Source organism: Rhinolophus ferrumequinum, chromosome 18 (assembly GCF_004115265.2).
Source record: "Rhinolophus ferrumequinum isolate MPI-CBG mRhiFer1 chromosome 18, mRhiFer1_v1.p, whole genome shotgun sequence".
In the NCBI taxonomy this organism is placed as follows: Eukaryota; Metazoa; Chordata; class Mammalia; order Chiroptera; family Rhinolophidae; genus Rhinolophus; species Rhinolophus ferrumequinum.
In genome coordinates, this window is record NC_046301.1 from 43457184 (window position 1) to 43479209 (window position 22026).

The following is a 22026-nucleotide window of genomic DNA, read 5'->3' on the forward strand; positions in this document are numbered from 1 at the left end:
CAGTGGTTGTCTCTGAGTGGTTTTATTATAAATTGTTTTCTTCTTTAGACTCATGCACTTCTCACACAAACTTTCTTAACACTATATGTATAGAATATGTATAATTCTATAATACATGTATAAATGTATGCCATTTTTATAAATACATCATTTTTAATCTTCCCAAATCATTCAAAGTGGCACTACATGCAAATTCAGCAAAATCTTTTAAATATAATAGCTCGGCAAATATTTTTAAAATGACCCTCCCTTAATTGCAAAATTCACAGAATTCCAGCTCTCTCCAATGTGGTCCACTTGGGCAGGATTTAATTTACAGGAGCTAAAGCAATATTTCGAGGTCCTAGGGAATGTTTGGCTCAGCACCCTCATTTATTGGGCTCCGACTGTGGGTCTGGCCCTTTCCATACATTTCCATGTCATCCCTGTTGCAATCCCTGGAAGTAGTGGTTTTCACCCCCATTTTACAGACATCAAACAGGGCTCCCAACATTCAGTAGGTGGTAGATTGATCTGTTACTAAACAGCAATGCTGGGATTCAAACCCAGGGAAACGGTCTCAAATCATGTGCTCTGTCTCCTATTCCAGTGGTTTCCCCAAAAGTCTTAGCTATGGAACTCTGAGTTCAAATAAATGCCACCCTGATGTACAGTCTGCTGGAACTTCCATGACAAAATATTATAGCTGGGGCACCTGAGACAGCAGACATTTATTGTCTCAGAGTTCTGGAGGCTGGGAGTCCCAGAACTAGGTGTTGGCAAGATTGCTTTACTCTGAGGTCTCTTTCCTCGGCTTGCAGAAGGCCACCCTCTTGCTGTGTGTTCACATGGTTGTCCCTCTTTGCATGTGTGCCCCTTCTGTCTCTTTGTATGTCTCGATTTTCTCTTCTCATAAGGCTACCAGAATTAGGGCCCCCATGATGGCCTCATTTTAATTTAATCACCACTTTAAAGGTCCCGTCTACACATACTGAGGTCCTTGAGGGTTAGGGCTTCATCATATGGATTTTGTGGGGACACAATTCAGCCCAGAACATCTGGACTGGAATGTGTAAATGTCACCTGTCCCAGTTCAAGCTCAGCTGAAGTCCTGGAGCCCAACTCTCCAACTCATCCCCTTGTTCTTCCTAAACTTTTTTTATGGGGTTGAGGGAGGAGTAGTAGGGAATCCCTACTTTTGATGACTTTGAAAAAAGAGAAAATACTCAAGGGAACTCAGCATAATAAAACACCACAAATGAGCTCATTTCTATGAAAATACAAATGGATCCATGAGTGAATTTAATATGAAGACTGCCCCATTTCATCTGATATTTTCCTCATCCTGGCATCCAGAGTCCCTCCACACTGATCAGAAGAAACTCTGATTTTTTTTTCCTTACCAGTTCTCACACTGAAAGGCTAGAAACTACCCAAGGAGATAGTTAGCTTTGTCCTTATATATTTATAATCAAAGATGAGATATTGAGTATTTTGGTATCATAACTGGCATATTTGACACCTGGGGAGTGGATTATTTTTCAACATCTTCCTCCTGTATGCAACGAAATTATTTTTGGTAACAGTCATGTAGTAGTCAGTCAGTAATAATCATTACTGTCTTGATTTGTTCTTTTTTCTTTTAAAAAAGATTTTATTGGGGAAGGGGAATAGGACTTTATTGGGGAACAGAGTGTACTTCCAGGCCTTTTTTCCAAGTCAAGTTGTTGTCCTTTCGATCTTAGTTGTGGAGGGCGCAGCTCAGCTCTAGGTCCAGTTGATGTTTTCTAGTTGCAAGGGGCACAGCCCACCATCCTTTGCGGGAGTCGAACTGGCAACCTTGTGGTTGAGAGCCCGTGCTCCAACCAGCTGAGCCATCCGGGAGGCAGCTCAGCTCAAGGTGCCGTGTTCAATCTTAGTTGCAGGGGGCAGAGCCCACCATCATTTGCGGGATTCAAGGAATTGAACTGGCAACCTTGTGGTTGAGAGCCCACTGGCCCATGTGGGAATCGAACCGGCAGCCTTCATCGTTAGGAGCATGGAGCTCTAACCGCCTGAGCCACCAGGCCGGCCCCTTGATTTATTCTTTAGCTTAACAATAATTCACTTTTAAAAAAGAATACATTTCAATTTAAAGTTATTCAAATTCAGTAAATTATTGCATGCATGAATTAAATTTGCACTTACCAAACAAAAATATTATACCACATACTTTATACTCTTTCACTGTTAAAATTTTAAGCACAAGTAAAACTCTAGTGGTCACATCGAATGACTTCGTTCCTGTAACTTATGCTCTGTTTCTTCTGTATCTATAATTGCTACATTACCAGCACATGGTGATACTAAAAAGCAGACTGGGTTTTATTGTTGTTTTTCCGTTACCAGCCAACAATGCATCCCTTTGTGCCTGCACCTGGGACAGAGGACTCCCTCTGTGGTTTGCACTGAATCAGGGTGGAAGTCAAGTTTAGAGTGGGAATCTGGGTGAGTTTGAGAAATGTGAAATGGTAGAATCAACAGAACTCAATGCTGGCTCTACTCTTTCCATTTCTAACACAGCAGGTCTCTGGCTTCCTGTTTCCTCACTAGCCGCTTTCAGCTTTCTTTGGGGCTCCATTTCTCCTACTCAATCTCTAAAGGCTGGCAGGTCTCAGGGCTCCATCCTGGGTCAAGCTTCAAGTTTATTCTTCCCCTGGTTTTCACCATCTCAGCGAATGGCAGCAGCATCCGCGTACTTGTTCAAGGCCACAGCGATCTCTCATTCTTTATTCCTGTCCTTGCGACCTTACCCTAAGCTTTTGTGAACCTGTTGGGTCCATCTCCCATGTTATGGGGACAGAGCCAGGAGTGTAGTTTCCAGGCTCTCGGCCTCACGTGGAAAGGTGCTGGCTCAGGTAGTAAATGGCCATCAAGTGTGATTGGATGGCCATCAGCTGTGGCTAGTTGGCCGTCAGCTGTAACCAGTGAGCCATTGGCTACTAATATAACTGCCGGGGCTACGCCAGCAGCAAATGGGGGCTGAGCTAACAAGTGCATATTGCAGTTAGTGCGGCGGATTACAGCTAGCAAGTGGGGTTGGTTTGTTGGCAGAGAAGCAGACGGCAGGTTGCAGACCGTGTGGAGCCTGCTTCCTGTGTCTCCAACCCAGCCACCAGTGAGAATATAGTGGCATGACTCCCCTATCTATGGCTCCGTGAGTGTTCTTTTTTGGCCTCACCATGTCCTGCGTTCCTATGTGGGGAGCAGGACCAGAAACCCCGCGTGACACTCTGTATGACAAATGTACATCTGGAAACTGGCCTCCACTGTCACCCCCTTCTATCTCTTTACGTAGTCAAACCCTCTGTTATGGGCTACGTAGTATTCCTCCAAACGTTGAAGCCTTAACCCCCAGGACCTCAGAATGTGACTATTTAGAGAGAGGGCCTTTCAAACAGGGATTAAGTTAAAATGAAGTCAGTAGAGTGGGCCCTAATCCAATTTGGCTGGTGTCCTTTTAAAAAGAGAACATTTGGACACAGATAAACACTTTATTAGGTTACGAAATTTCCTTGTAGTCCTAGTTCATTAGTTTTATTAAATCATAAATGAGTGTTGAATTTTATCACATGTCTCTTCTGAATCTGTTGAAGACTTTGTAAGATACTATGGTTTAATCTGTTAACGTGGGCAGGGCCGTCAGTAGCCCATATGGCACGTTTGTGTGAATGAGAAAAAGGTGTTCCTTCCCCCAGGTGGACACAGCTCCATGCTAGTAAAACTTGAACTGAATTTCAGCCCCATTCAACCAACCCTTCAGCAAGACGCCCACCTATTGGTTACACCCTGTGAGGAGCCTGACTCCAGGCCAAAATCCTACGTGTGATCTTTCAGGCCTGACCATAGGCAATTACAGAGGCTTTGCCTGGCAGCCCTGAAGGGGAAAGCTGCCCTCCACACAGGATATTTGGTGCACAGCCTGTGCATTGCAGTCTCGAGGGAGTTGCCATCAAATACCCCTTGTGCCCCTCCACTGGCCATGTCTTACACATATCGGCAATTTCTGCATTTCTAGCCTAGGGCCCTCCACTGGGGAGGAGAGAGGTCAGCTAGACCCTGCTCAGACGCCTCTGCATGTAGCCCTTCCCTTTCCTACCTCTGGCCCCCAGGTCCAAAAACAGCAGGAGCCTTTTATTCAGGGTTCCCTGGGCAGAGACAATTCCCTTCCCTACTTCACTGATTCAGCTGACCCTCACTCAGTGCGGGTCCACGAGGAGGGGGGAAAATGGAACACTGGGGAGCCGGCACCCTTTCTTGTGTAGCCTGTTGCTGATCGCAGTAGGTTTGGCTCCTTGTCTTAACTGACCACCTTGACAGCTCGGCCCTGTGACAACCTGCATAGCCATATCTGGTGGCTTGGTGGTAAATGATGTCAGGAAATTTTCTGATATGAAATCACTCCTGGAAAAGGAGGAATACCCAAACCTGATAACGGAGGAATTTTTTAAAAGATGCTTTGCTAGTAGGTTTGCTAAGGTTTTTAATGGCTCATTGATGTTCAGTATTTTTCTCTTCTTTTCCTTTCCCAATAACAGCATGTAAAGATATAAATTGCCCCTAAGTATCCCTTTAGCTCCACAGTATGAATTTTAATATGCAGAAAAAGCACTGTGGACAAAGATGCTCATGTGGGCGCCTTCCTGGGGGTGCAAGGTCAGCAAGGAGCTTATGTGGCTCCGTGGTTTCTCATTTCCAATATCATTTGTTCTCTGACGCTGAGTTATTTAGACGTGTTTTTATAATGCCCAAATGTCTGTTTTGTTTAAGTTATCCCACGGTAAAAAGTTTCTAACTCAGTTGCGTCATGTTCAGAAAATATGAACAATATGGTACCAGTCTTTTTGTATTTGTTGAGACTTGTTTTGTGCCCTACTACACGGCCAACTTTTGTAAATATTCTATGCATAGTTTTCAAAATGAATAGTCTCTAATGCATAGGTCTGGAGTTGAAGATATTCCTATTGGGCCAATATAGGGCTATTGTGAATAACACATTTCAAGACACCTTTACTGTTCTCATCACTTAGGAAATTCCAAGGGTTTTAGGAGCTCTGTGCCAGCGATGGGGGTGAAGACCAAATATAGATTTCTTATTATAAATTACAATATCACAATCATCCACTGTAACAATGGACAAATTACCATTTCTAAGCCTCCGTTAACTCATCTGTGAAATAATAGTACTCATCTCATTGGAAAGATAAAATACCTTCAAAGAGCTTAGCACACAGCATGGAAGTCATGGAGATGTACTGCCCAAGCCTCCCTTCAAGGATTTGCTGCCCAGCTTCAGACAGCCACCCCAGCTGAGGTTACCCCCTTTCCAGGGCTATCTGATGACCGACGGAGAAGGGTGGCAATGGATAAAGGCCTGGCCTTTTCTGCCTGACATGGACACTAATGGACAATACTCACACTGGAATTCTCTGCCAGAGTGACCAAGAGCTTTGGGGCCTGCATCATAGATTGACTTCTTCCTCTCCCCAGTCTCGTTTCTTCTCCTCTCCCTTCATAGGTGGTGATCCCTGATACCCCAAACTCTGTCTCCAGGTCTGCTTCTGGAGAACCTAACCTGCAACACATAGTAGCCTGCAGACAGTAAGCACCCAATAAATGTTAGCTATTGTTCATTTCTGTTGTTCTTGCACTAAAATAAGAGCTAGAATCTAAAATTGGGCATTTTGTTCCTAACGGATCAACCCCTGCTCTGCAAATGCTTAGTGCTGTACTAGTCTTTCATTGTGCTAATATCTTGGAACTACCCTTTGTTATGATCTGAATGTTTGTATCCCCTCAAAATTCAGACGTTGGAATCCTAACTCCCAATATAGTAGTATTAAGAGGTGGGGCCTTTGGGGGGTAATCAGGCCACGAGGGTGTGGCCCTCTTGAATGGGATTAGTGCCCTTATAAAAGAGGCTCCAGAGAGTTCCCTTGCTCTCTTTCCACCATGTGAGGATATGAGAAGGGGACCATTTGCAACCCAGAAGAGGGCCAGCCCTCACCAGAACCCAACCAGGCTGGCACTCTGACCTCAGACTTTCAGCCTTCAGAACTGTGAGAAATACATTTCTGTTGTTTAAAGCAACCCAGTCTATGGGCTTTTGTTGTAGCAACTCCAATCGAAGACCCCTTCCTCTAAGTTCCTGGAGGGCCGGGACCCTATCTCAAACTTCCTTCTTTCCTCTACTGATTTGTTAGCTCACATGTGATAGGCACACTGCTTGGATTTGTTGATTTTTAATTTTCCTGGGTTGAGAACTCCAGCATGGTATTTTCAATAGCTGAATTCTCTTCCAATGTGTATAATCTAAATATGTTTCTATTATCCTGGGCGATTCATTATGTGATACTCCAGTAAGTCAGCCAACATTCATTATACAATGCAGAGGGCTAGAAATCCACTAGCTGAGGTTTGATCCCCAACGCAATTCAGGATGTGCTTTGGGGGTACCATGTCACCTCATCACAGCATTGGTTATCTCACGAGAGTCCTAAATCTGGCTCTTTCAGGAAGTGCTGTGCAGTCCACAGCTGCATGTTTTTCCTCCTTCACAATTGATGTGTTTGTACAAGTCAAAAAAATTACCTTCATGGTGCATGTCAGCAAAGGAACAGTGTGAAAACCATCCTTGGTTTCCCTGAAAACTGGAAACTGGCCAGCTAATAGAGAGGTAAGTTTCAATCCATAGTCTGTGTAATTGCTGCCCTCAGAAAGCTATCTGCCAACTCAAAACAGTGACACACACCAACCACCCACCACTCACCCACCAACCCCCAACCCCAACCACTGACCACTGAGCACCCACCACAAGAAGTCCTTTTGGAATTACGTGGTTTTTGAGAGTCCGTGTGAAGAAGAGTCTGGGGTAACAGAATACGTAACTGGAAATCAACAAACCTAAGTTCTCTTGCGAGTTCTGTGACTTGGGGCAAGTCACTTAGGCTTCAGTGTCCTCACCTGTGAAATGGATATTTCTGTTTCAAAACCGCAGTATCTGCCCCAGGTTCATCTGGGCCTGATCGCTCGGCACCAGCTGAGGCTCCTTCCAATTCTCATGTTCAAGCGTCTGTGACCTCATATTGTTTATGTGCACACTTTCCCTCAGGAGTAATTGCAACTTGAGTAAAAATGAGATGAAACGGCGAAACACTTCAAAAGAAAAGAGATGCCAAGGTCACCCATGAACCTCAAAGCAAACGTCACTTGGGTTCCTCCTCAGTCAGCGGCACCCTCAGTGGTCTCATCTTTCTGAACAGCTTTGGTGGTTTTCTCTTTCTGGATTACCTTGATTACATTTCCCGCAGATTGAACCAGCATATCTAGACATCTTCGGCGGGTGGGGGTCTGCTCAACCTTGGACTCTGCCCTCCAGGCAGGCAGTGATAAATGGCTGCAGTTTGACCCTTACACATCCCTCTCCCAGCAGGGTGTCTGACTCAGAGCGCACCCAGGTCCCAGGGCTCTGGCTAAGACCTCTTTTCGGGGAGACCCACCCAGGAGGTTCTGAGGCTGCGCCCTCCCCCCTTCCTCCTCTCCTTCCTCCCCCCTCCCCAAATGCCCCCTTTCCCCTCTCCTCACACCTGCTCTCCCCACCGCATCACTGTCCCCCAGCCAGCAGTGACTGGGGACTTTCCAGCCACTTTTCCAGGCTTGGCATTGCTGTGGCACTGTCTCGTCACGAGATAGCAGGGATTCAAAGGGAGAAGTGGACCACACAGGGGGACACTAAGACAATCAGAACTTCTGGAGTCATCTTGCAGATGGGAAATGAAGAGCCTGTGTCTCCAAAGCCATAGAACCAGCAGAGTGGCTGCGGTGATACCTGGAATCACACTTCCTGATTCCCAGTCGGGACATTATCTCCCTACTTGATCTCAGCAGAATCAGGCATAGATGATGTTTTGATTTGTAGATTGCTCTTCAAGGTTCTGATGGAAAGAGTCAGGGACGTGAGACCTTGGATGTCATCTCTCAATGAAACCATCTCTGAGCCCCCCAACTTGAAGTGTTTATTCTCTGAACTTCCTTACCACAGGATATTTTTCTCTTTTTATAGTTCATATTGTTAGTTTTTAAAATCTTAATTTATTGGGATGACATTGGTCAGTAAAATTATGTAGGTTTCAAGTGTACATTTCTATACTACGTCATCTGTATACTGCGTTGTGCTCGCACCACAGAATATTTCTGTTTCAAAAAGGCTGAACCTGGTTCATCTGGACCTGATCTCTCCCCACGTATAAGAAAACTTACCAGCTCCCGTAATAAATCAAGTCTATTCCTTCAAGAGGAGATTCCTGTTTAAGACTCAGGTTCCCCAAGGGAATCCCATGCTGAAAACACAGCCACCAGAAAGTGGCTCATTTTCCACGGATCCATCCCAGAATCAACATCTTTCAATTTCCTGCTGCACAGCAAAGAACTAAGCCAAGACATTTAAACCAGGTCCTCAGCAGCTCAGGTCCGTGAGGGCAAGAGTAACATGAGGCCAGGTCAGAGGCTCATGAAGTGCAGACCCCTTGCTTTCAGCGGGGGTGGGGGGGTGTATGGTGGGGGTGTTTCCTACATCCTGCCTCCCTGAGAACCTGTCCTTACTCTTCTCTGTTCAAACTGTCACTGCTCTGGGCCTTGCTCCCAATGCCTTTTCCTGGTTGTTTCAGCTGCTGACTTAAACCTAGAGCTGTGAACCTTGCACTGTGGCAGATCTTCCAGCCTGTTCGTAGCCCTGCACTCAGCCTCAAAGCCCGGCCCCACTCCCCACCGCAAGGCAGGACAAACACCAAGCATGTAGTAGGCACTGAGTTAAGCATTGATGCCAGACTAAAATCCAGTATGGTGACATGAGCAGAGGAAACTGGGTCATTTAAACAAACAGGCAAAGGAAAAGGAAATGGTGGCGCACTCCTGAAATCAAGGCCATCCAAAGGACGGGGCTCCCCCAGAACAGCGCTGAGTGTGAGGGCCATCAGGGAGACTGACCAGCTTTCACTGCAGCTCGGCGCTTGTGAAAGCACCGAGGTGTAAGTGTTGGAGGTGGAGGTGGGGAGGCATGAAGGAACAAGAAACCAGACAACCTAAAGAAGAGACAAGGGCAAGTACTCAGGGTTTTTATTTTTAATTATTTACCAGATAAAAAAGAAAAAATAGTGATTGTTTCTCTTCACCTCCAATATTTCAGTTTACCAAGGTCGACTGGAAGAGAGATTTGTTGAAAGGTGATTGATTCGTGCTGCTGGCCTGGAGCAAATTCTTCCCCTCTGCTCCACCGCTACCTAAGCTGGAGGGCCAGGAAAGGGCTCCAGGCAGAAGCACTTGCACTGTGGCAGCAGAGTGGCAGTGTGGCTGTCATCTTCTCTTCTCCTTGCTGCCACAGCATTCAGACCCTCTCCTGTCTGTCCACCTGCACCACCCTCCCCCATTCATGAAAGGAAGTGGGACGATGGGGCTTGAGGAGGCAGGGACAGGTGAGAGCCAGACCGGGAAGCACGCAGATCGGCAGAAGGCTTCGGGCTTCTGCCTCCCGGGCCCGGCCGGGCTCAGATCCCCCGCCCTGAGCAGTGGGCACAAAGCAAATGCTCTGAAATCCAAAGAACCTGTTGTTGTGTGCCAGGCTCAAGAAGGGGAGGTGTGTTGTTGTGTGGCTTGTTCTGATGATAAATCAAGTTATGTTTACGTGATTCCATGACGGGGCAAGGCAAAGATGCTGCCTCTTTAAAAAAGCATGTGAGGGGGTTTGGACATTTGGGGCCCTGCTGTCACCTGGGCTCCTCCCGGCCAAGTTCCAAAGTCCAATGACAACACTTGCTCCAGTCAGGAGATCTTCTGCGTAAGAGAGAAGAGGCAGGAACGAACATTCACCACCCACAGGAGCCCCCTCTCCAAATGTGTGACTGTGAGCCACTCAGGTGACCTCTCTTGCTGAACACCTGGAGAACGTGACAAACGACCCTGGAGAAAAAAATCCTTTACACTGTTTGTTTCTCCATAAAGTGGCAGCTGTTTGATTCTCTTTCTTCTCGTTACCAATGAAAATAGAATGGGACTGGAACAAGTTTAACTGACCTTACAGACAATACATTCCTCTAAGAAACAGTGGGGGGTGGGGAGGAAAGAGGACTGATTTTGATGTAGCAAAGCCGCAAATCTTTCGCCTTCATTGGCTGGAACAAAGCTGGTGGGTGAAGACAAACCTAACTGAGCCAATGGCAAGGACTGCAGGCTATGAGAGACGACAGGTCAAACAGAGAACTGTGTAAATTGTGGCACTATAAAGATGAGAAGGCAGGTCCATGACAGCAGCTGGGAGCTGCCCTTGGAGCACGCTTCCAGAAACTGTATCTGTCCTGTAGTAGTAAGTGGTAGCATCCAGATAAATCAGTGTGGTTCTCCTTCCTCCTCTTCCCAACCAATTCTGAGAGTTTTTCATTTAAATAACTATGTACACACATACAAGCCTGGTCTCTCTTTTACATGAGGGTCCTTCACATAAGGGTCCTACAATGGCTTTAGAGAGTCGGCTCCAATTGCCTTTTTGGAGATTTACTGCTTGGGACCAAACCTGCAAAGAGAAAACATGAAGAATACTATACCAGGCAGATCTTTAAGACAGAAATCATCCCCGTTTTTAAGGGATTGAGTCTTCATATAAATCAATGACAGCCCGCCGCTCCCTCACTGGGCTCTGGTTCCCTGGCAAATTGAGGACTTGGGCTGGGACTCAGCAATCCTCTGTGGCTGCTATCAGGCAGAGGGCCCCGTGCCCACCAGCAACCCTGGGAATACAGCTCCGTACCTCCCTCTGATAAGGACAGTTTCTCAAGTTCGGCTTCAAGTTCAGCATCCGAGATCCTAGGGTTAGGCACACTGTTGGTATAAAACGTCTCCTGGGGGTTGTCAGGCAGATCCAAGGGTTCTTTGGTGGTATCCTGAAGAAGGATGTCCAATTCCTTCTCCAGTTCCTCGCTGTCAAAATCTAGAAAGGAAAGACAATGTCAGGACACAGTAAGTCCAGGGAGGAGCTGCATTTATGAGTCAAGGGCTTTGAAGCAAAACTCCGCTCAGCGTTACAAAAGATGTTCAGGCCTCCTTGCAGGTTAAAAAGAATCATGTGATGTGCTGTATACCTGAAACTCATATAATATTGAATGTCAACTATAACTAAAGTACAGCACAGGGAATACAATCAATGGTATTGTAATAACTATGTAGGGTGTCAGAGGGGGAGTAGACTTGGGGGGGTTATCACCTTGTGAGGAGTGTAAATGTCTATTCATTATCTTGTATTGTATACCTGAAACTGGTAACAATAAATAAATAAAAGAAAAAAAAGATCCTGTGCATTGGGAGGCAGAGGACATCTTCCAACAAACATTCTTCTTCCATACACAAAGCTAAGGCATCAAGGAGGTGTATTCTGCTAACCCCATGAGACTGACCTTGCTTCCTCTTACACTTGAAGAAGCATCTTCCAGTCAGAAGCCTAATCAGCAAGGAACACTGGAGCACAGAGGGGTCATTAGTACAGACTGTCAAGGAGGAAATGACAAGTCCTCCAATTATTCCTATGGATGAGCCCCAGGTAGAGGGGAGGGGAGGAGAGCCCTGCCTGCACCAAGAAAGTCAGATCCATGACCAAACCTACCACAGCACATGGAAGTGAAGTCCTCGAAGGAAGGAAGGAAGGAAGGAAGGAAGGAAGGAAGGAAGGAAGGAAGGAAGGAAGGAAGGAAAGAAGGAAGGAAGCTAGGAAGGAAGGGATCACCTTGTAACTCACCTAAGCCATTGGTTACTCCACCAGCCAGAGTCTGAGAAACTTCATCCTGGGTGTCACACAGCTGTAAGGGGAGAAGTACAAGGCCTTGAGCTCTAAGTGGGGTCTCTGAGGACCTCAGTCTTTGGGTCTCAAAGTTCAGGGTTACAGAGTAACAGTGCCCCATGAGAAGCAAGGAATGCTTCCTCAGGTCCACAAGGTAAAGAGTCAAGGTTGGGAAAAGAGTAAATGCAACCAAGTCCCATCTGTTCTCAGTACTGTCCTTCTGGAGAGTCCCTTCCTCCCCCGCCCCCTCCCGTACCTCTTGGATCTGATCGACGAGGCTCTCTGCCTTCTCCACTGTGACATCCTTCATGGAGAGTTTCAGGGCTCCTACCCCAGCCTGATAGGCATTGAAAACCTAAAGAGAAGGCAGCTGTCAGTGCAAATGAAGAACACTGGGCAAAATACATATCCTATTGTTTCGTCGCCAAAAGATAGCCTTGGGTTTTTGTTTTTGGTTTTCTGTCACCCACACTTGATGCACCCCATATGCACTGAGGCCAAAACTTCCCGACAGAAGAGGCAAAGGCAATCCCAACCATATCCTGAAAGAACCCGGGCCTCCTCCAAATAGCAGCGCCACAGTGGAGGGGACGAGGAGCAGATGCAGCAGGCCGGCCAAGCTCTGGAGCACAGGGGCAGTGGCTACCATCTGATCTGTCTGGGAGGCATAGATCCGGTCCAGGATGCCTTGAACGGTGTCCAGCTTGGCATGCAGGGCCTCGATGCGCTTTTCCGTCCGCTGTTTGGCCTTGAGAGACCGCAGTGCCTAGAGGGGCATGGAGACTTGGTCAGGGTCAGACTGGGGAGGCCAAAAGGCCGGAGAAAGGTAGCCTTTCCCAGATGCTCAGACCAGACCATTCCAGGCCTTCTTCCCTCTCATTTATAAAATGAGCCGTGGTGCCTGGGACACCCGCACACTGTTCCCCTCAAGCCCCAAGTTCCTTTCTGAACTATTGGGGTACCTCTCCCTGCCGGGCCAGGACCCAGGCACACTGCTAGAGGGGAGAAAACTCACCAGCTGTTTCTTCCCTGCTCGGCAGGCCCGGCGGGCTTCCTCTTTACACCTATGAAACAAAGAGGCAGATCGAGACGATAGTGCCATAGGAGGGGGTGGCAGCGTCCTGAAGAGTCCCCAAGAGTAGGACTTAGGTGAGGTACTTTCAGATCTGAAGATCAAATCTACTCCACCCAATGGTGAGAAAAAGGATGCCCAACAGCCCACGGTCACTCTTGCAGCACATATTTAGACACGCACACAAGTTTGAGCACCTGCACGTGGGGAAGACAAACTAAGTTTAACCCATAGGTAGAGAGAGCATGCCCACAAGGCACCTGGAAAACAGATTCCCATTTTGGGAGCCAGGGGATCGGCAATCGATTCTTAACACCAACAATGACTTTGGGTGTATTCCTTGGGTTTCTTCCACTGCAAACATGCACACTTTAATTCAGTGCCTAACATTCTACTTTTCAGAGAAGTGTTCATGTGCCTGTGGCAGGAACAACTGGTAAGGTCAGCCAAGGGGAAGGGCGGGAGTCCCTCAGAGAGCTCCGGAAGGCAGAGACGTGTCTTGTTCACTACTGTATCCCCAAGTCCCCAAGACAAGGCCTCGCTTAGTAAACACTGGCTAAGTGGGTACTGGCATGGAAGAACATTATGACTAATGTTAACAGTCATACTCTTTGGCGGAATTAAAATCCATATTTTCTCCTTTGTGATATTCTGTGCTTTCCACGATGACTGTATTGAGCAGTTACTAATTCTGTAATTAGTCAAAAATAACCTTTTTTTTTTTTAAAGAGCCTACGGACACCAATGCTTGGCCAGCTCTGAGGGCCAGCCAGGGTGGGGTCGGGGGGCGTTCAGCTCGGGGGGTTACCTCTCTGCTTCCTGGGATAAGGACTCCACTTTGCGTGAGAGCAGCTGTTCACTCTGCATGAGCTGGTACACCCCAACATCTACGTCGTTGACAGGGGAGACCTTGGCATGCGGCCCGCGGGCAAACTTCACAATCTGAGGGACAGGGACAAATTACTGCTGCCCCTGCCACAAGTGCTGAGACATCCCCAGGCAGGCATGCTGGCAGGCACGTCAGGAAACGCTTATTGAGTCATCAGGGAGTTGGGGAGTGAAGTGCTGGATGCGTGTACCTTCTCCCCGTTCTGCTCGAGCACTGTGACTCTCTTCTCCTTCTGTAACTGCAGCAACACCAAGTAGAAGGTCCTCTCGTCTGGACAGGAGCCTGCACAGAGGGTGCTCAGCTCCGACAGGGCCACCACAGGGTGGGAGGACAGAGGGGAGTTCTGATACAGACGATACACCTCCTCAGCCTTCTCCTGCAGGGAAGGCAAAACATGCTCACAGGCCCTGACTGCGCACATGGGTCCGGTGAGCCCCGATCCCGTGCTTCCAAACCATCGTCACACCCGGCAGGAGCAGGGGGCTCCGACCATGTTTTCCCTAAAGTGGCAGCTTTGGAAAAGAAAAAGGATTTGCGGTTTTGAAAGCTTGGAGGACAGCGTGATGAACATGGATGAAAGGATGTGCCTGATATACTGGGAGCCAACTCTGTACCTGCACTTCCATCTGGGATTTTACTATGATGTTTATGGCTCTCCCTGGCCCAGGGCTCCCCAAGGGAAGAACGAGGCGGTGTGCTGTGTGGAATGGTCACGGATGAGAGCTGGAGCAGGTTTTCTGCCCAGCATGTGCGACCCTGGACCAGTCAGTCTTACTGGTGCTCAGCATCCCACAAACTGAAGGTGGGTGAAATGACATCGAAATTCCCTTCCATTCCGGGTCTCTCCATTTTTTATGCCAAATGGCAATACTGCAAACCAGAACATTCCTGAGTCTATAAAGCATCTCAGGAGAAAAGTATGTGACAAACAGGTGGAATAGCGTTTTGTGAGAAGTCTAAGACATAAAGGTTCCAAGGAACAAAGCCTCTGTGTTCCTCCTACATGGAAATTATTCTCTCAGTCTTCTGCAAATAAATATTTACAGAGGTAGGCACAGAACACTATGAAAATACAGGGAAGGGATACCTAGGAGGTCAGAGCTTGTCTGGAAACAAACAGTTTCCAGAGCAGAATTCTGAAGAGTAAGTTTCTAGGTGAAGCAGGTGGGAAGGGCATCTCAGGAAGAGCGGCACTCATGAGCAGTGACGTGGAGTATGACGGATGCGGACGGAAGGGAGGGAGAAGCACTTCTCTCTTGTACCTAGTGGACTATCTTCTATGCTGGCCTTCGTTCGGCAGACAGTGGGAAGTCACTGAAGGGAAACGTTTAGATGAACAGATATCTGGCTGACAACTGGGAAAGGATGGATTGTAGGTTAGGCTTAGAGGCAGGGAGACCGTTTATGCAAGAGGATATGAGGGTTTGAACAGGGCAATCGTCATAGGGACGGATTCACACAGCACTTAGAAGATAACGCTGGCAGTAACTGGGTTGGCGGTGGAAAGAGAACATAAATGGGCAATTCATAGAAGGAGATATGTATGTGGCCAGTAGATGCTCAGAAAGCAAATAGGAAGTATCATTTTTGTTCATCAAATTGGCAAAACTGAAAAGACTGATTTTATCCAGTGCTGACAAGGCTAGACCCCTCAATGTAGTCTTGACAAAAGTATAAATTAGTATAAACTTCTGAAAAGTCATTTTGGTAATTTCTGTTAAAATGCAAAATGAACATATGCATTTCTAGAAATCAATTCCATAAAAATAAAAGTAGAAGTACAGAGAAGTACACACAAGGCCATCAGAGAAGTATTTTTTTGTAACAAGAGTAATTGGAATGACTGTCCATCTGAGTGCTAACTATTGCATATATTGTGTTGTATCTATAGATTATTACGCAGCTATCCAAAAGAATGAAGTAGACCTATATTGTGTAGGGACTTGGAAACATGCTCACGATATATTAGAGTGTATATGTATATATATATATATACACATATATATACATGTATATTCCTTTATTTATTCAACAAATATTTATTGATCTACTCTGTACCAGGCACTGTTCCCAGGGTTCCAAGACCCGTGGGACTTCTCCCTTCTGGTAGAAGAGACAGATAATAAATAAGTAAACAAGTAAATAAGATTTTAAAGAAGTACTGAATGTTAACAAGAAAATAAATAAATTGGAATAGTATAATAGTGTGGGACAGGGTCAAAAGAAATGTCTGTAAACACACACACACACACACACACACGCACGCACGCACACAAATGGGAAGGGAAGATACCTAAAGAGATGAAAATGGGATGAACAGAAAGAAAACTTTCATTTTGTTGTATAATTGTTTTAAATAGCAAAATCTATGGGCAATTTTTCCTTTTCTGTATTTTTTCAAATAGAATATAAAGTTACTGGCTGCTTTCTCTGTCTAGACTTGGGAAAATCAATTTACCTTAGAAGTAGGCTTTCTCTGTTTCATAAGATATCCAGATAAGACCTGTTAGTCTCACACATGTAAACAAGTCTCTATCCCAGGAGAAAACAGTGAAGTCACCATATATTTGAAAGCAGATGTCACTGAATGAAATTAAGTGTTACATGTTCTGTTTAGTGATGTAAACTGAATACATATTTAACAGAACCATGCCCCTGCAAAGCTGGAAGATTTATTTTTCTACCTAAATAGGGTTAGACTACATTGCTGCCAAATATTACGTACTGTTGGTTCTTGGAAGATCTATGTAATTCCACTCCTACCCTCATCTCTGCCGTGGTTCTCAAAAGACTGTGAGTCCAAAACCACATCTGTGGAGATAAATACATCTGGCCCCCTTTTGCTCCAGGTTGGAGAATACATGAGGTAAAAGACGGCACAGAGAAATGGGGCTTGGCCCAGAACCACCCAGACTATCCTATAGTTTCTGTGGAGCCTTGGCTGAGCCCTAGAGGTCAGGGCACTAAGTGGGGGGGGTAACCATCTAGGTAGGGAGGAGGTGGAGAGGGGTGTTCCCCTGAAGCAAACATGTACTCCTCAGTCAAAAATCCTGGGAGGCTGGGAGAGGTGGGAGATTCTGGAGACCTCCTTCTCAATCTGAGGCAGAGAGAGTTGGGGGTCTGTTGAGGTGAGGAGAAACTGGAGCCTCTCTTGGGGTGGGGGATGGGGATTCTGAGCTAGCTCCAGCTGTGTGGAAGCCTCCAGGGCCATGCAAGGGCCCTGAGGTAGGGTTTGGTCTGGAAATTTCAAAAACAACTACTGCCTGCGGTACACTTCCACTACCTCGTATTCAGTCATCTCTCTCTCTCTCTCTCTCTCTCTCTCTCTCTCTCTCTCTCTCTCTTTCTCTCTCTCTCTCTCTCTCTCTCTCTCTCTCTCTCTCTCTCTCTCTCTCTCCCTTTACAATAACCTTGACCACAGAGGGTTAAAGAGAGGGTGGGAGGTGAGGAAGTGGTGACAACAAAGCTTGGTTGAGAAGGACAGACACAGAGCAGAAACTAGGCAAGAGCCCAAGGCCCACACAGGAGTTGAGTGGGTTTAGAAGTTGAAGCAGGAGAGCACCAAAAGAGAGGGAGACGGAATATACAGATCAAGCTAATTGATGGGACAAGGGGATAAGGGTAGGGAACAGACTCAAGAGGACATGTAGAAGAGGAGAAAGACATTTCATCCTCTGAGCTTGGCAGGAAGAAGGGCTCAGAGGAGGTTTAACTGAGGGTGGAAAGATGGAAAACTGAAGGTGGTGACTAAGGAGATTTCCACCTTCTCCATGAAGTGTCTGCAGACAGTAGAGAGGGCAGCAAATGGAAGGGGTGTGTGGAGGGCGGGGAGAGGACAGGAAAACGGGGCTGTGGAGTGGCTCTGAGGGCCCTCCTCCAGCTGGGGGCTGTGAAAGGGGCCCCCCAGTCTTGGTGATAGGGCAACTTTCTCCAGCAAGGATGGAGACAGTGGGGTTGACCTACGGCGGTATATTTCCTGGTGTCTCTGGTGTAGAGAGAGCGGAAAAGACGCGGAGAGTCCTGAGGAGGGAAGCAGTCAGGCACCAGTTACACTCTCTAGGCTGAGCGGGAAAGGCATGCCAGGAGGAAGCGGAGTGACCAGAAAAGCAGGAAGGGATCGAGGGCCTGGTGGCTTCCTGATGGACGTAAGCCCGTCAGTAAGCTGCAACTGGAAAGGGTGACAGCCAGAGAGGAGGAAATCTGATCCTAGTTTGCTGACATAGGGGACGGCAAAGCTGAAAGTCACAAGGTCCTCAGGAATCCCGAGAAATTCATGTCAGTAAGCTACAGAAGGCAGAGCATTTTATACACATTCCCTTATCATAAATCCCTACCAAGAAGGAAAATAAGCAACGGTCAATGCCTAGGCAAAAGATCACCTTTGAAATGTAAACGTCCAACTAACAAGTAAATACTGCCACAAAGTACAGAATAAGGGAGGTCAGGTAAACTCAGGTATCATGTCACCGTGTAAAAAGATATGCCCTTTTTCTAACGATACACAAGGCAGATGAAGGAGCTATCGTCACACCAGATGACACCAGACCTGTCTCTCTTCTGATCACCCACCTTCAGCAGCTCCACAGCCACAAGCACTTCCTCGGCAGGAACTTTGTTATCCCCTAGCATGTTGGAAAGAGTCCACTTGAGAGGCTTCAGCAGGAAGACTCCGACCCCCCAGGAGATCCAGCTGCTGTCTACACTGGCCATGAAGTCTGACTCCCGCTGCAGCTCCCCTCGACTGCAAAGAAAGAAAAGGGCATACAGTCGGCATAATACAATGTCCCATTCGAGTCCCCACATCCCCGTTACCCCAAAAGAGGAGTCTGATCAGCAGCAGCAAAAACACTCATTAGGCACCGACTCTGTGCCGGGTATTACGAGCAGCACTGTTTACGCTCCAGCTGTATGCCTCACAATTCTGCAAGATAGATGGTGTTACTTGGCATTTTAGTTAATGAGAAAACTGAGGGACTGAGAAGGTAAAAGAGGCCAAATCTAAATTATATTTTGGCTCCAAAACACAAGGTCGCCACTAGGACTTCCGAGGCACAGGGGGCTGCAGGGTCTATGATGAGACTTCCTTGACAAATGGAGCTCAAAACGATAAAATGAAAACAACAAGAACGGATCACTGTCAAGTGCAAGGCATGAGGAAGAATACCAAGAACTCAGAGAAAGGATTTTCTGCTATGCCCAAGCTAGGGTGGAGAGAAGGCATTTCATGGTACTGGAAATAAGGAGCTACCTTTACATAGGCTAGTCCCTCTGTTACAGGCTCTGCAAGGAATAGCTCTTCAAATCCCCACCATAAACCTAGGTACAATTATCATCACCGTTTTATAATGGGTCAAACTGAGGCTAAAAGAGGGCACATAATTTGTCCACAGTCACAGAATTTAGCCAGTCACACAGGGAGCACCTACAGGACTTTCTCGGGGCACCAAGTTACTCAGTAAACCTCTCCGTCCTTCATATCCTCTGCTTCCAACAGCCTGGCAGAGCCAGGAGCTGAGCCCAGGCCATTTGGCCCTCAAGCAGAGATGTTAATTACTGTTGCTATGCTGCTTCCATGGCCCATATCTTCCTCAGAAATTCTTCAGGTGCCAGATGCCATCAAATACCAGGCAGCATCAGTAGAGTGCCAGCAAACCGGAGAGCAGAAATGGAGGTACAGGCGTACCTCCGAGATACAGGTTTGGCTCCAGAACCCCGCAATAAAGGGAATATTATAACAAAGTGAGTCGCACAAATGTTTTAGTTTCCCAGTGCATGTCAAAGTTATGTTTACACTATACTGTAGTCTATTAAGCGTGCAATAGTATTATGTCTAAAAAAACAATGTACGTTCCTTAATTACAAAATACTTTATTGCTAAAAAACGCTAATCGTCATCTGAACCTGTTGGGGAAATGGTGCTGATAAACTTGCTTGACACAAGGTTGTTGCAAATCTTCAATTTGTAAGAAAGGCAGTGTCTGTGAAGCACAATAAAGTGACGCATAATAAAACGAGGCCGGTCTGTACTGGAGGTCTCTCTGGATCAGAAGTCATCGAGCATGGGCCTGCTGCAACGAGGAAGCCCAGACTCCTCCCGCCCCTTACGGACCTCTTCCGCTACTGTCTCCCCTGCGTCCCACTCCAGGCATGAACTAAAACTTTGTACACAGCACACTTGTTCAGAAAAGAGAAGTTTCAGAAATGGCCTGTCTCCTCAATGTCAGCCGGTGGAAAGGTACTAGGGAGAAGGGAGAATTTCTAATCCAGAGGAGCAGCAAGCTAAAGCAATATATCCAAGCTGATGCTCTCTTTCCTTCCCTGAGGGAGGCACCAGGCTAACTAGGCCCATATACAATGTGCTATATACAATGTGAAGCGCATCTGATTTCGAATCAGAAGACCATGGTCCAGTCCTGGCATTACCTCTAACCAGTTACTTGGTGTAACACCAAGTCAGTCATTCCATCTCTCTGAGGCTCAGTTTCCTCTTCTGTCTGCTGAGGATAATTCTACATCTGGACTGCTGAGGGCATCAGATGAAATGGTGTGTGCAAAGTATCTGTACACAGTCAAGTTCTGTAAATCTATTAGATATCCATGTGATGACTGCCTCAGGTACCCCAAAACACTGCACCTGTTGCACAGAGAGCACCTACAGGACCTTCTCAAGGCATCAATATACTCAGCGAAGCCCTCACCCTCCTTCACATCCTGTGCTCCGAACAGTCTGTCAAGGACGAGCCAAGATAGGCCAGACACATGACCTGTGCTGGGGGCTGTAGGCAAGAGTCCTAGGACTTGGCCTCTTCTCCATGACTGCCATCTTCTTAGCTCTGACTCTCCTTAGTTCAATAAATCTTATCTCATACACCTTTGTGCCAGGGTAATTCAAATGTGGAAGGCCCTATGAAATAACAGCATAACGGGATTCCAGTCCATTCATACAAATCACTGTCACCTCTGCGAGGCTGGCTTCTCTTCCCATCTGGATCTCATCCCATCGGCCTGTTCTCGCCCTCCACTTTCCCCCATACCCCATCGCCTTCTCCCTCCAAACACCCTGACCCCAGCCTCCTCCTTCGCCCACTGAACAAACACAGAGGCCACTCTGGGCCAAACCCTGGGCTGGGCGCGGTGCGAAGTCCAAGAACCCAAGGGGCCCGTGCCCTCAGGGCCGCCCCCGCCCGGCCTGGGCCCGCCCTCACCGCAGCAGGTCCTGCAGCACCGTGGCCAGCCCCAGCGGGACGCTGCCCTTGCGCTGAAAGGCCTCCTGCAAGTCCCGCAGACGAAGGCGCACCACCCCCTGGCGGCGGCTGTGGCTCAGAACCAACGGCGCCCAGAAGCCCATCTTGCTGTCCCAGTCGGTGCTGTTCACCTCGCGACTCCGTTTGAAGGCAGAGAACAGGAAGGACATGCGCTCCTCATCCTCCTCCCACTCGGGGGGCAGAAGGCCCGCCGAGTCTCCCCCGGCCGGGGCCTCGGCCTCCCGCTCTGGGGACCACATCAGAACCCCAGCCCCGCCAAGGATCCGAACACAAGCCTGGCCCTGGTCCCCCTTCCGCCCTAGTTCCTTCCCGGCTTCCGTTCCTTGACCACCGCCTCCTCTGTCATTACGTCACCGCCACCCCAGCGTGAAATAAGTCCCGCACGTCCTCACGGCGCTTGCGTCCTCTGCCTTCCCTGCACCTGGAGGCGGAATGCTATTACCAGAGCGCTTGCGCCGATCTCTCCTTCCGCAGTCTTTGTGCGGAAAGAAGCGCTTGTGCGCGCCGGCCCGCCGCGCCCTCCGGCGCCTGTCGGGAACGGCTGGCGAGAGAGAAGCGAACGCTTCTGTCTCCAACTTGCGGTTTCAGGCCGTAGGACTGCGGTCACGCCGCGGGACGCCAGAGGCGCTAGGATCGCCCGCCTGGATCGCCGTTTACCGCTCCTCGAGTAGCCGTTCTGACTTCGGACATTTAAACTTCCAAGATAGCTTCCTTCTAGGATTATGGCAGCGGATAAATACAGCTGGCGGTCACTCAAGCTCCCTGACAGTGTATACACTGATTTTTGAAAGTTACTACTCTTACTCCCCGCCCTCTGCCCTGGAATGTCCGTCTGTTCCTTCTCAGTAGGACTATCCCTTAAGATGGAACTCAGTTCTGATTTTTCTGGACACCGTCTCCGACTGCCCTAACTCATTGTTGATCTCTTGCCTAGACTGCAATTTAGCATTTACTACTTTGT

General features: G+C 47.7%; 1 protein-coding gene across 1 annotated transcript; it reads right to left on the reverse strand.

Moving 5' to 3' along the window:
• Positions 1-9115: 9115 nt before the first annotated feature.
• On the reverse strand, positions 9116-21713 carry CHMP7 (charged multivesicular body protein 7). Its single transcript, XM_033134659.1, has 10 exons — positions 21006-21713; positions 18370-18541; positions 13991-14176; positions 13720-13853; positions 12855-12903; positions 12486-12605; positions 12096-12194; positions 11798-11858; positions 10817-10996; positions 9116-10582 (listed from the first exon to the last, which is right to left on the reverse strand). The coding sequence occupies exons 1-10, from the start codon at positions 21302-21304 to the stop codon at positions 10530-10532; spliced, it is 1353 nt and encodes a 450-aa protein (XP_032990550.1). The 5' UTR covers positions 21305-21713; the 3' UTR covers positions 9116-10529.
• Between the last annotated feature and the right edge of the window lie 313 nt (positions 21714-22026).